Source organism: Solanum dulcamara, chromosome 1, assembly GCF_947179165.1.
Source record: "Solanum dulcamara chromosome 1, daSolDulc1.2, whole genome shotgun sequence".
Classification (NCBI taxonomy): Eukaryota; Viridiplantae; Streptophyta; class Magnoliopsida; order Solanales; family Solanaceae; genus Solanum; species Solanum dulcamara.
In genome coordinates this window covers 4345532-4358833 of record NC_077237.1, presented here as the reverse complement: position 1 = coordinate 4358833, position 13302 = coordinate 4345532, and the positions used below count along the sequence as shown (strand labels likewise).

Genomic DNA, 13302 nt, shown 5'->3' with positions numbered 1-13302 from the left:
CTTGCAGCCCAGAAATTCCTATCCATGACATATTATTATGCCTAGGCATTTGCACATTATCCTTAAGCCTCTGCCCAGAAAATCATTTGTCTAAATGGACAATTCTAGTTGAACTTTTCACAAAGTAAACCAATGAGCGAAAAGAAACATCCAGTTATCCTATGGAGAAACTAATGCCCCAATACCGTCCACCTCCACATAATCAAAATCATGTAATACTCCAACATCACCATTAATAACAACATAAACAAATCCACGATGTCTTCCAACAAACAAACTATGGATAAGTCTATGTAAACAAATCTTGAAGGACCAGTTATGGGCAAACATGGATATTACTAACTGCTCAGCACTATTTCTTCTAAATATTTTCACAGGGCCAGTAATGTCAATTTGGAGCACATAAAAACGAGCATCATAGTTCTGATGCCCTATAGTAGAACTAAGCAATGCAATATGATTCATTCTAACAAGCACCGTGTAGTAAATCTCAGTTTTGTAGTCAAGATTAATGCTGACATCGTGTCGCCAAACAGATTGTTTGATCGAAGTTGGCCATCAAAACGTCAAGGTTTACAACATAATATTCATCGATGACTAATTCATATGTGATTGATGGACATGGGATTGCAATGTAGTTATAGATAACATAGAACCCATTAGACAAGTAGGAATACACACACCATGATTTTCCAGGATCCCACACACTACTCATCATGGGCGGAGCCACCTATTGCTCAGGATTCATCCGAAACCCCTTCGGCGAAATATTCTATTACTTATACATGGTAAAAATATTTTTTTATGTATATATAGTAGATGTCGAATCCCCTTCGACAAGTTCATGTGTTTACTTCTTCAAATTTTGAACCCCTAAATTAAAATCTTGGCTCCGCCACTGCTACTCATAGAGTTTGAATCTGTATTGGAGAAAAATTTGCCAGTTCAGCCCAATAAAAATACTTCCTTTGGGTTCTTTGTAAAATCTGTAAGAGCCATGAACTCTAAATATATTCCTAAATCCCATACACAAAGATCCATTACAATCATAGGAATGGTTACAATAACCTGATGAAGTTTTAATTATTGACCCTTTCATTTATTAGTTCAACTCAACAAAATTTGAATTAATATCTAGCTTAAATTGATCTATGAGAAATCTTGTTCCTAGACTAAAAATAGTTTTTCGAGCTCAAAACTACACAAAATAAACCAAGGAAAACTGGACCTACCCCAACTTATTTATCCTGACTGGACCAAAGGCCCAAAGTAATTACAGCACTGCCCCGCCCCTTCCTCGCGTGAGCAGGCTTATGTCTGTTTTTGCGTGACCTTCATGATATTGTCAGATATATACTCTGATGATATCAAGAAATAATTGAACAGTGTTTTTACTACAATGTTTTCTCTTCATGATACTATCAGAGTATATATACATTCATATATACTTATACTTTGAAGGTATCAAAGACAGTTAAGCATTTTACACTGCAGTGTTATTCAAATCTTAATACCTTCATGATACTGTCAGATTATATATATATACTATGATAATATCAATAAATAATTGAATAACATTTTTTCCTTCACATTATATACTCTGATAGAATCAAAAAGACGTGTGAACTCCTTTTTGAGGCATGAAAGTAATGAGGTATTCAATAGTAAATAGTTTTCCTTTTGGGGATATAACAATAATTATCTCTTATGTTTGAGAATTGGTTTAAAATAGTCCCTTAAATATAAAAAAAAATCATCCTTTTTTATGTCTGATTCCACGTAATCTTTTTCAAGAGAGTTTTGATGTTTTGCGAAAACAGGGCTTTGTTAGGTGTTTGCCTGACTTTCCTAGTATAATTAGGTTTTCCTTTTCCTAAAAGGAAAACACAATGTCTCCATATTTGGCTAGTCCTTTTTCTTATAGGAAAAGGTTTATGACTCAATAAATAGAGGTTTATTCCTTCTAACTTGGTAGCATTCACAATGTATTCCTAAGGGCTTTGAGAGTTTTGTTTAGGGGGAGAAACGGTGAGACACAAGTGTTACGTTAGCACTTGTGTGAACCTCTTTTTATTCCAAGTGAATTGTGTGAGGTTATTTCTCTCAATTATTTGTACTCTCATATTTATAGTGGATTGCTCATCTCCTCTTGTGGATATAGGTTGGTTGACCGAACCACGTTAAATATTTTTTTCTCTTTTGATATATTTTTTGTTTTTGTCTTCTTACTTATGGTCTTTCGAGGTTTGCATTGCTAGCTTCCGCATGACACCTAATTATTTTCGTTCCTAACAAGTGGTATTAGAGCAAGGTTTAAAACGGGTGTTACGGGTGTTCTTCTTGGCGGGTTCAGTTCTAGCTGCAACTTTTTTGACAGTAATGAAGATTTTTGTTGGAGAAATTTTTCAGAGAAATTCTCTATGCCGAGACATAGATTTTGCAGAGGAGATTTTGAAGATGGAGATGCAACCTGTTGAAGATTATGTGAAGAAGGTGGAGCAATTTTATTTTGTCAGAAATTAAGGCCAAGAGGGAGAATTGTTGAGTGTTTGCCCTGACTTTTCTAGTATAATTAGGTTTTCCTTTTCCTAAAAGAAAAACACAATGTCTTCATATTTGGCTAGTCCTTTTTCTTATAGGAAAATGTTTATGACTCTATAAATAGAGGTTTATTCTTTCTAATTTGGTAGCATTCACAATGTAGTCCTAAGGGCTTTGAGAGTTTTGTGTAGGGGGAGAAACGGTGAGACACAAGTGTTACGTTAGCACTTGTGTGAACCTCTTTTTATTCCAAGTGAATTGTGTGAGGTTATTTCTCTCGATTATTTGTACTCTCATATTTATAGTGGATTGCTCATCTCCTCTTGTGGATGTAGGCCGGTTGATCGAACCACGTTAAATATTTTCTTGACAGAGTTAAGCTGTATTGAGGGAATCATTTTTGTCTCTTTTGATATATTTCTCGTTTTTGTCTTTTTTACTTATGGTTTCAAGGTTTGCGTTACTGGCTTCCGCATGACACCTAATTATTTTCGTTCCTAATAGGCTTAACGATTTAGTCCTTTGAATTTGTCAAAGTTAACACTTTTAATCTCCGTTAAATATTTATCAAACTTTATCAATAAGATTTAGGTGGAAATAATGCAAGGAAAAGATTTAACCATAAATACCATGAAAGTATCATCAAAACTTATGGAAATAATGCAAGGAAAAGATTTAACCATAAATACCATGAAAGTATCATCAAAACTTAAATTATGCAACACAAAAAAACTATGATACTTTCAATGAGAAGAATATTAGAGAGTCGGGGGTGGAATCAGAAATCAGTGCTAGCTCCATTTCAGTAGACACTTAAAATATAACAAATAGCAAAAACTACCACTCAAAAAGTTATGCCAAAATTTAGAAATAAATCAAAATTATAAAAATCGAATCTCTATATATAGGAGTCCTCACAAGTTTTCTTTTTTCCCATAATTTCTGTCAAATCTAACCGATAGAGTTTGATAAATATACGATGGAGACTGAAAATATTAACTTTTGACAAAATTAAGCCAAATTCATAAGAGCTCATTTGGTTGGGGAACAAGTTATCGCGGACATAATTATTATTCCATCCTCAATATAGGAAAATTAATCCTAAAATAAGTTGTTTCGTAAATTTATCTCAACCAAATATAGGATAAATTATCTTAAAACTAATTTCAAAAATTAAATATCTTTTATCCATGTATCAAACGAGCCTAATTACATATAAAAACTACTCCATTAAACAATTTAAATTTGATCGAAAATTTAACCATGAAATATTCAATTTTCTTGAATTTCAAAAACTTATTTAAATCTCAAAATTCAAAAAGTGCCCGCATAAATATCTCCAAATCCGAAAGATGCCCGGGAATAGGGTATTTTGAAGCAACTCTCAAACTTAAGAGACCATTTTTGTGTAAAATATTTTACACTTTGAACAGCTATTGCTGCTTTCACTTGTCCCATTTTCTTCTCCTTCGTTGGAAGCCCGTGATTTTCAATTCCAGAAAATTTTCATCAATCCAGTAAGTATATTTATATATATTGCGACATACTAAAAAACCTGAAAAGATGATTCTTTTAAGCAAATGATGTGTATGCAAGTTGCAACTTTGATAAACTGATAAATTTATTGATTTGTTTGATAATTGGCTTTGCTTTGGTGCCTTTTCTATTGTATTTGATGTGCGCAATCACTGATTTATAACTGTTGCTATTGCTGCCCATGATTTTCAATTGCAGAATTTTTCAGTATACTAAATTGCTGCAAAGTTTGAACTAGGGTTTGAAGCTTATGGGTTCAGGATTCTAGTTATTTTTTGTTTTTGTTTTGGATGACCGTGGTATCCGGGCCAGCTTTCGTGTACCTTTGACTAATTCCATGAGACAGGTACTAGGTGACTCTGTCCACCAAAACTGGGAAAAATGAGAAGAATCACCTAGTGTTTTTGGTCTTCGCAGGAGGGTTTGGGATTCTAGTTCTTTTAAGTTAGTGAGTTCTATATTAATCCTTTGTTAATATTCAATAGATTTCTTAATAAAAAAAATGGAGTTTGGACCAAAGCTACTGAGTTCGGGCTGAACATGTAAGGTATGCCCTAGATCTTCCCCTGATTGCTGAAATAGGTGATTGAGATTAGTGCTGATTCCTACAATATTTTGGCATTACTAAAAGACTCTCAAGCTGAAATATTTAAGTAGATTGTTTATATGCAAGTTTCAACTTATGATGCTCTGATAAATTTTACTTGGTTTTAATAATTGGCATTTTTTCCTTTTTCTGGTGTATTTGATTTGCGGCAGATAAATACATTGGTTTTATAATTGTGTGATTCTGATGGGGCACCATGAGACAAGTTCTTCTAGAAGTAGGGACAGGTCTCCCTCACAGCAGAGGCACAGGCATCGGCGTAAGGGCCGGGATTTGGATAGAGAAATGTCATCTGAAAAAAGAGAACGAAGGTCAGGAAGAGATGTAACTGAGCATAGGTCTCCTAGGCTGAGACACGATTACTCCTATTCGGCTTCAGATCATCAAAGCATGGATCATCACAGATCCAGTTCAAATTTTAATGTAGATACAGAAAGACAAAATGAGGTGCTTTATTATGAATACCTTTTTATATTGGATTATTCTGCTGCTTCTTTTTTACAATTGCTGTTTGTTATAATTCTTTTGGATGTGGTTAGAAGAGTTCTTAAAAGATTGCTTAAACAAAATTCTGGCATAGGCTGCCAAATCATGGAGTTTTAGAACTGAAATACTTGGGCGTTGAATAATTAAGCGGAAGATGAAAATTATAACAACAACATCATACCCAATGTAGTTCCACAAGTGGGGTCTAGGAAAAGAAAGATGGAAATTATAAGAAGCTGAATATTAAGAACACTAAGTAAAGCATTGAACGAAGATAACAGTGTGACTCTCATTTATATTACTTGAGACAACCTAATTGAACTTAGGCTCAGACACACCTGAAAAGATGAGGGTCTTTTAGGATGACATCTGCAAATAGGTAACAAGCATTAGGAAGGAATTGGCGGATGTAGGAGCTTGTTTTGCCTTGAAATTGCTACCTTGCAACTAGAGAATATAAGAAACTCGACTTATGTGTTTGCCGAGAGTGCTAGAAGAAAGCAAAAACATGAGATCTCTGAAATCTGAAAGAGGAGTCAGATGAGAACGATGGTGGAACGAATTGTAGACAGAGATTTACAATGGTGAAATAAGCTAGAAAGTTATGATTACCTTAGTAAGTGATTGATTATCCATCTTTTCTTTTTTTAAATAGGTGAATGTCCATCTTTTATTGAACCTTGTAACCAACAGTTGTTCCCTTCCTTTGCTTGTTCTTGAAGGTCATAAAAATGAAATGGATGTCAGAATCCTAGCATACCCTTCTTTCAATTTTAGCTGGAAAATTTTGTACTTCCTAATGCATTTTGCATGTTTGTCCTCTCTCATGCTGGAAAAAATAATCTAATTACTATTCCATCTTTTTCACAGGTCTTCGACCCAACTGGTTCCGAAAACCGGTAAGCCTCTGATGGAGCTTTGGTTCTTTAACACTTCTTGTCAGTACATGTCCATAAACTTCCTTTCCTTTTTCATACCTAGTCAGGCTGAAAATCAGGAAATCTCTTCGGCAAGAATAATTGAAGCATGATCATACTTAGAATATGGCATGAAGTTATCAAGGTTTTTTGTTCTTAAATTTCCTTGTACTATTCTGCCGTGTTGGTCGCGCTGATAAGGTGTGAGGTAAAGGGCAATAAAGAGCTGAAAGAAATATATTTTGCACTGAAATCAATATCTTATTGATTTGATGAAAATTTCATGTACAAGGTGCATACAAAAATCAATGAACTTTCAAAACCAGGTGTATACAGAAGTAGAAGGCCGTATATAAAAAAAGGATCCTCTAAAGTACCTCAATCATCAATGTTAACTGAAAGATAGTAAGTGTTCCAACAGTATACAGAAAGATAAAGAAGGTCCAATAACATTGTGATTTCAACTCCTTCGAACGGCTTACAGTTCCTCTATTTCACCTATTGTCCCCATGAGCATCAAAGGAGTTATTTCGAATGCTTGCCTTCTCTGCCTCGTCTAAACTCTCTAGCCTCTCTCAATTGTTCCTAGCATCACCGAATCAACTCCTTAAGTTAAAGCCTTTTTTGCATGAGCTGCAGTGTAAGGCTCTCGCTTCTCTCTATACTTTTTACTATTCAACATCTTGAATGATGAAATCAACACACTGTTTGACCAAATTGCTTATCTTCAAATCAAAAATAAAAAGAATAGATAATTTCTCTCTATTGGTTTTTTAATAAAGAAATTAAGAAAATAACAGAGAAAGACTTTGAGAGAAAAATACTGCAATTAGGCAAAGAGAATTATTTTCTTTTGTTTTCTTAGACTCTGTATTTATAAGAACAAAAACAGTAAAAAAGTAATGGTAAACGAGCCTGGAATATCTCTACAAAATATCTTAATAAACTAATTACTAATAAATAGGAAAAACTAGCTAACCAACTATTAACTTGGATTTATTCAAAAACTAAGCAGTAAAATAAAGTTACTGCAGTTCAAAAGCATAATTCTAACAGTCCTCCTTGCTTGAGGAACTGCAGATTCTAGACTTGGCTGAAATTGACCTTATGAACAAATCTGTCAATTCATCTTTTGTCTTGCAAGGCTTGTGTGCATCTTCTGTTGGATTAAATGAGAAGCTTTTATCTCTCATTTCAACTTGTAAAATCTCTTGCTTAGTGGAATCAAAGATCCGACAATATTTGTCCCCAAATAATAATTTAAATCTTGTTTTCATTAACTGACCAACACTCAACAAACTTTTATCAATATCAGGCACATAAAGAACATCTTCAATTATATTTGTACCTGAACTTGAATATTTTTGCCACAGTGCTGACAAGGTGGGTAATTTTTCAAGAATTTACCTTTGCTTTGAGTTTTGTGGCTGGCTGCTAAAGCTTCTTCAACCATGCCATCTTGCCTCTTAAGCCTCCTTTGTTCCTGTGCCTGCAAAGAATTTAACAATTCTGCCAAGGTAATTTTGGACAGATCTTGTGTGTTTTCCAAAGTAGTTATACATGCTTCATATCTTTCAAACACTGTTACAAGAATTTTTTCAACAGTTCTTGAATATTTAAATTCAGTGCCTAGTAGTCTCACCTTGTTAACAATACCAAGCAATCTGTCAAAGTATTCCTTAACTGTTTTTGACTCTTTCATTCTCTGCAATTCGAATTCCCTCATTAAATTTAATACCTTCATTCCTGTATTCTTTCATCTCCAGCATATTCTTTCTTCAGATAATCCCAAATTTCTTTTGGTGATGCGAGAGTCATGATTCTCGTGAAAATAGTTGTTGATACATTAGCAAACAAAGTTGTTTTTGCCTTGGACTTAATGATTTTCTTTTCCTTGTGACTCTTGATTTGGGCCACGGTGGGATTATTAGGCAGCGGATTAACTTCACAATCCTCTTCCACGGCTTCCCAAAAATCAAGAGCTTCCAAGTATGCTTCTATTCTCACAGCCCATAGTTGATAGTTCTCACCATCAAAAATAGGAGGAGCCATTCGTGAAAAGCTATTTTCGGAATCCATTTTTTTCACTAAGAAAAAAGCTCAACCAATTGTTGGTTTTTTAATTAAAAAATTAAGAAAATAACAGAGAAAGACTTTGAGAGAAAAATATTGCAATGAGGCCAAAGAGAATTATTTTCTTTTGCTCTCTTGGACTCTACATTTATAAGAACAAAAACAGTAAAAAAGTAATGGTAAACTAGCCTAGAATATCTCTACAAAATATCTTAATAAACTAATTACTAATAAATAGGAAAAACTAGCTAACCAACTATTAACTTGGATTTATTCAAAAACTAAGCAGTAAAATAAAGTTACTGCAGTTCAAAAGCATAACTCTAACACTCTCTTCAGTAGATGGATACCTCCAATTAGCTGAAAGCAGTACCTTAATTTCATTGACTGCCGAATCTTATGATAGGTTGCTTTAACATCTTCTTTCAGATATTTGCCTTTCATTGAATAACCACCTATTTTTCTTGACCTGAGAAGAAAGAAATTGGAACAACTCCATTGCAGTTATTATCTCAAGGAAGCGTATCTGTCGAGTATATGTTGTAACTATTTCTAATGCATAGATTCCTACATTATTGCTGATCCTCTACTGTATAACAACGGAGCACATTTCCTTCAAATAAGAAAAGAGAGGAAAGTGCTTCAGACTAGACCTGTAGTCATGCAAAATAGGCAAGTTTTATCTTTCTATGCAATGCCCATAACCATAAGTGATGACATCTCTTGGAGACTGCTTACTGTTTTCTGGATGCCTGAGTGGCATCATCAATTGTTTTCAAACATATTCATATTCAGTGTGTGTGAAAATGGCTGCATCTTCCTTTTGAATGTGCAATCAGTATCCCTTTTTATCAGCATATATGACTACCTTTACCAATATTTTGAGTCACTCATTACTTGCCTGAGCAGGAAGGACAGAGATGTTAGCATGGCTAAAACGAAGGCAGATGAAAAGGACCTCGAAGCTAAAGAGGAGGTATAATGATTTTGCCGTTGTTATGATTCTATTTTTAATGAAGGCTTACCCTTCTGTTGGGCCTACAAAATTGCAGCACAGTTTGATTTTTTTTTGCCATTTCAGCTGTTTAGATTTTTAAATTTGGCTTTTTGCGACGTGGATTATATGCCCCTATATTGTCCCTAAACTTCATATACTAAGTTGCTTTAAATCACTGTTATGCAGCATATGACATTGTTAGAGATGTCCGGAGATCCTACTACAGAATCTAAACAACTCACAGGTAATAACTGCATTTCCTTTTAGCTTCATATCCCAAAGAATTTTTCTCTCTTGTCCTCAAGGAGACTTTTATTCCCAGATTCAACACATTGTCCTTAAACATTTAGGTTAAACATAGAACTTTCCTGGGGGTCTCCTCTGTTATCCTTTTGTACAGTTTTCTTTCTTAAATAAAAAAAATTGTGTCTATTTTTACCCATTTTAAATATCTATGCACACAGATACGCACAGATCTGTATATTTATTTATTCATTTCTTTTGGGAGGGCTGGGAAGAGGAATCCGAGTTGCAAAATCATGCAAAGTCCAAGAACCTTTCACTGAGAGAAAATTCGAAATTACTATTCAATTCTTAGAAAATTTCTGAAATGCTTAATTTCTCAAATACCCTAAGATCAGGTAGATCCATTTTGAAAATAGTTTTTTTTTTTTTTGGATACCATAGGTTCGTGTTTATTCTAATGATCAGAGAGATTTTGCTAAGCTATCATGAAACTAAGATCTTTCGTTATGGCCTTGCCCCATCACTTTTTTTGATCATCATATTTACTTTCTTTTATGTTCTTAACAAGTTCCAACTATAAGAAAGGAGATCAATTTGGATGAAGAAAAAATGTTTATCAGAGGCAGTTATAGTGAGCAATCTATGTTTGGCTGCACATACCTATTCGACTACTCCAATAGCTTGCTTAACCGAAGCTTGAACCAATGTCAATATTTCTTTCTATTTATTTTTTTGGTTCAGGAGGTTTCCGAGATGGATTAGTACACTTCCCCTAGTTCATCATGAAATGAATTCGTATGAGAAATCTCTTTCTCTCTCTTCAATATATGTAAATATGATTTAACTCCCCTCTCTCCCACACAAACATACGTGTGCATGCAAAGAACCAAATGGGTTCTCTGTACTTGGCATGGGCATAATACGAGCCATATGACAGATACCTGGGTTATATTCTGTAGGATGCTTGGAAGATGTTAGGTGACAATTACGAGGGTGAAGTTCAAGGGAGGTATAGCTAGAGTAGAGGTGTATGGACTTTTTCTGCTTTCTCTTGGCTCCCAAAGTAACTTATAGAAGTTTCTGCATGGACTTGCATTCTCTAGTTTTTGTCCATGCTTGTGTATGCCTAATAATTCTTATAGGATATTGGCTGATCTAAACATATCTTCACCAGCTGAGGGAAGAATGGAGGAAACCAACATTTCACTGGAATATAGTAGCGACATGAAGAAGGCAAGACTCCATTCAACACTGGTTGCTCTCCTCAACGATCCTGTGCTTGCTGATATACCAAAAGAACCAACTCTGACAGATGTGGACACCCTTATCAGCTTGGAACTTGGGAGTGCCATGCGTATCTCTATACTCAAATTGGATGGCAGCTCCTTTGGTACTTACATTCCTGGTTATATTGGAAAAGAATAAACAACTACATGCATTAATTTTCTTCCTTTCAATGAAGATGTGACAGTGATGAATTCCGCAACAGTTAAAGACTTGAAACAAGCTGTTCGGAAAAGGATTGATTACACCGAGCAATCTAAGATGGGCCATCGGCACATTTCTTGGTATGTTGCTTTCCTTTCATCATAGTCTTCTTTTGGATATAATTGTTGAAACTCAAAAGCCAAAATATAATTGTTCGCATGTACTGTAAGAGGGTAAATGTTCGGTTCTCAGAAGCAAAAAGAAGTGTGTAAAAGTTGAAACAGGAAAAGATTGAAGGGAGAGGTCGAAGGTTGCTAAATCAGCAATTTGTCAGGAAGAACTAAATTGAATAACTTTTCGTAGTGGATTTATGGATATCTTTCCGGGATAACCTGGAAAAAGCAGGTGAGCAGCATTTTCACCAAGCTGAATGGTTGCCAGTGTGCGTGCATCTGAAGACATTGTAACATAAGTTACAACATTTTTAACAAACTACAATTAATTGATTATTAATTTTCTGAAACTAAAAATTTGACTAACTACAATTGATTGTTTAGATGATGCTGTGTACTTTATTGGAGAATATTTGATGACAGAGATCTTTTGAGAAACCCTGGCTCGTATAAGTGCTAGTACTTCCATTTCCCTGCACAAAAAGTGAATTTGTTGGCACACAAAAATGTCATTGCATCTCTTTAGCTCACTTGACATTTAAGTGTATGCTAGCCAAAACTTTGATTGAACTTTTAGTCTGTATAAATTAATATAGTTTTAACAATAATTACCTTGAGTCTAATGGTCAAGCATGGACACTTGAACTATAGATTGATGATACTGGTATTGAGCTTGTAAACTGCAATCATTTATTCTCTTCCCAGTAAACCTGAATGTGTATTGATGTTGATATGCAGGAGGCATGTCTGGTCAAATTTTTGCCTTTTATTCCACAATGAGAAGTTGCTAGATGATACCGCTAAACTTCAGGACTACGGCATTAGGAACAATGCTCAGGTACTTTACTTTGATGCTCACATTCATATCGCAACTGCATTACTAAATGCCAGTGTTTGTTCTCGAGAAGATTGATAAAAGTACCAATAATGATCTCCAGAATTAATATATTCCCTGACCCCTGGGGTGTTAGGCTGCAGCGCTCTAAGTGACCACTTCCTTGATTAGGAAAATATCCTTAGGAGCTCAGCGTAAATCAAATCATCAGTAGATCCATTTTAGCGCTTTCCAAATATTAGTAGTCTGTTGCCCCCAGGGATTTGGTCTAGTGGTAAATCGCAAGCGTGCGATGTATGGTGTAGGTGCACATCACAGGTTTGAACCCTACTTCAGATCAATGCCTCGTATTTGAGTGGAGAAGGATAGAGGGACATGCCCATTATCTACTGGTTTTGTATGATGCGTCACTGACCCTCGGGTCTTTCTCAGTAATCAAAAGGAATACATATTTTAGTAGTCTGATCATAACATCCAACTTAATTTTCTTAAATAATCAAGTCGAAGAAAGAACTCTTCATTGGATACTACAGTTTAGTATCAAACCTAACAGAGGAACTGGATTTTTCGTCGTCTTAGGGAAATGTTTAATTTCAAGGGTTTTATTGCTTGTCCTGCAGATCATTGTGATTTCTTGTCCTGTGGATTGATTGTGGCAGTTGTCTTTCTGTTCTATATTGTACTGGTTATATTGAGTATCGTAATTCCTGATATATTCTATGCTTTGAGGGTCTTCCTTTTCTGTCTAAAAAAGTAGTACGAGATCATATCAAATGGTTAGAATGGAGATGTGAATCTTCCTCCAAAAGTGCATTAAGTTTTAACTTTTTGAATAGAGGCTTTCTTTTGAGCCAGGGTCTAACGGAAACAAACTCTCTTACCTTGCAAAGGTAGGGGTAAGGTATGTGTACATCCTACTCTCACCAGACCCCATTTGTGGAATTACACTGGCTATATTATTGTTGCTTTCTTAAGTAGTTGGAAGTTGGAACTCCGTTTTATGTTGGGCTCTTGTAAGATCTCGTGTGATTCTTGGTTTGTTGTCGTCTTAACTCAACAAGTTTGGCAGGTGCAATTCATTCCCTACGTCATCTCGAGGGCCTATAAGAGGCATTCAAAGAGGAGAAAGCACAGATTCTTTCATGGCCTAAGCAAAAAGGGGCGAACAACAGATTGAATCAGGGGTTAGATTACTGCATACTCTTAACTACAGAATCAGCTTCTGAGATGAAACCATTATTGTAATAACAATATCTATGATTATTAGATCTTAATATATAATTAATAGTCTATTTGATATCCAACTTGATGCTAGAAGGGTAAGGTTGTGTAGGATTATATTATGGTAAATGTTCCAAGTGGGAGACGGTAAGAAGTGTCCCATCAATGACAAGTTCTGATGATAACTTGCAGAATTATCGAAGTCTATGGTATCAGAAACCTAAATAAAAAGAAGGGAATAT

The 13302-nt window shown here is 35.0% G+C and overlaps 1 protein-coding gene across 2 annotated transcripts; it reads left to right on the top strand.

Moving 5' to 3' along the window:
* The first annotated feature begins 3936 nt into the window (after positions 1 to 3936).
* Positions 3937 to 13144, top strand: LOC129898838 (U11/U12 small nuclear ribonucleoprotein 25 kDa protein). 2 transcript variants are annotated; one of them, XM_055973544.1, is made up of 9 exons: positions 3937 to 4058; positions 4837 to 5131; positions 6041 to 6069; positions 9070 to 9136; positions 9344 to 9401; positions 10578 to 10793; positions 10875 to 10971; positions 11743 to 11842; positions 12909 to 13144. In XM_055973544.1, exons 2-9 carry the CDS (start codon positions 4871 to 4873, stop codon positions 13014 to 13016), a joined length of 936 nt encoding a protein of 311 aa, XP_055829519.1. In that variant the 5' UTR covers positions 3937 to 4058; positions 4837 to 4870; the 3' UTR covers positions 13017 to 13144. The 2 variants fall into 2 exon arrangements, with proteins under 2 accessions (XP_055829519.1, XP_055829510.1); XM_055973535.1 differs by having other exon boundaries at positions 3939 to 4058; positions 10866 to 10971.
* The last annotated feature ends 158 nt before the right edge of the window (positions 13145 to 13302 follow it).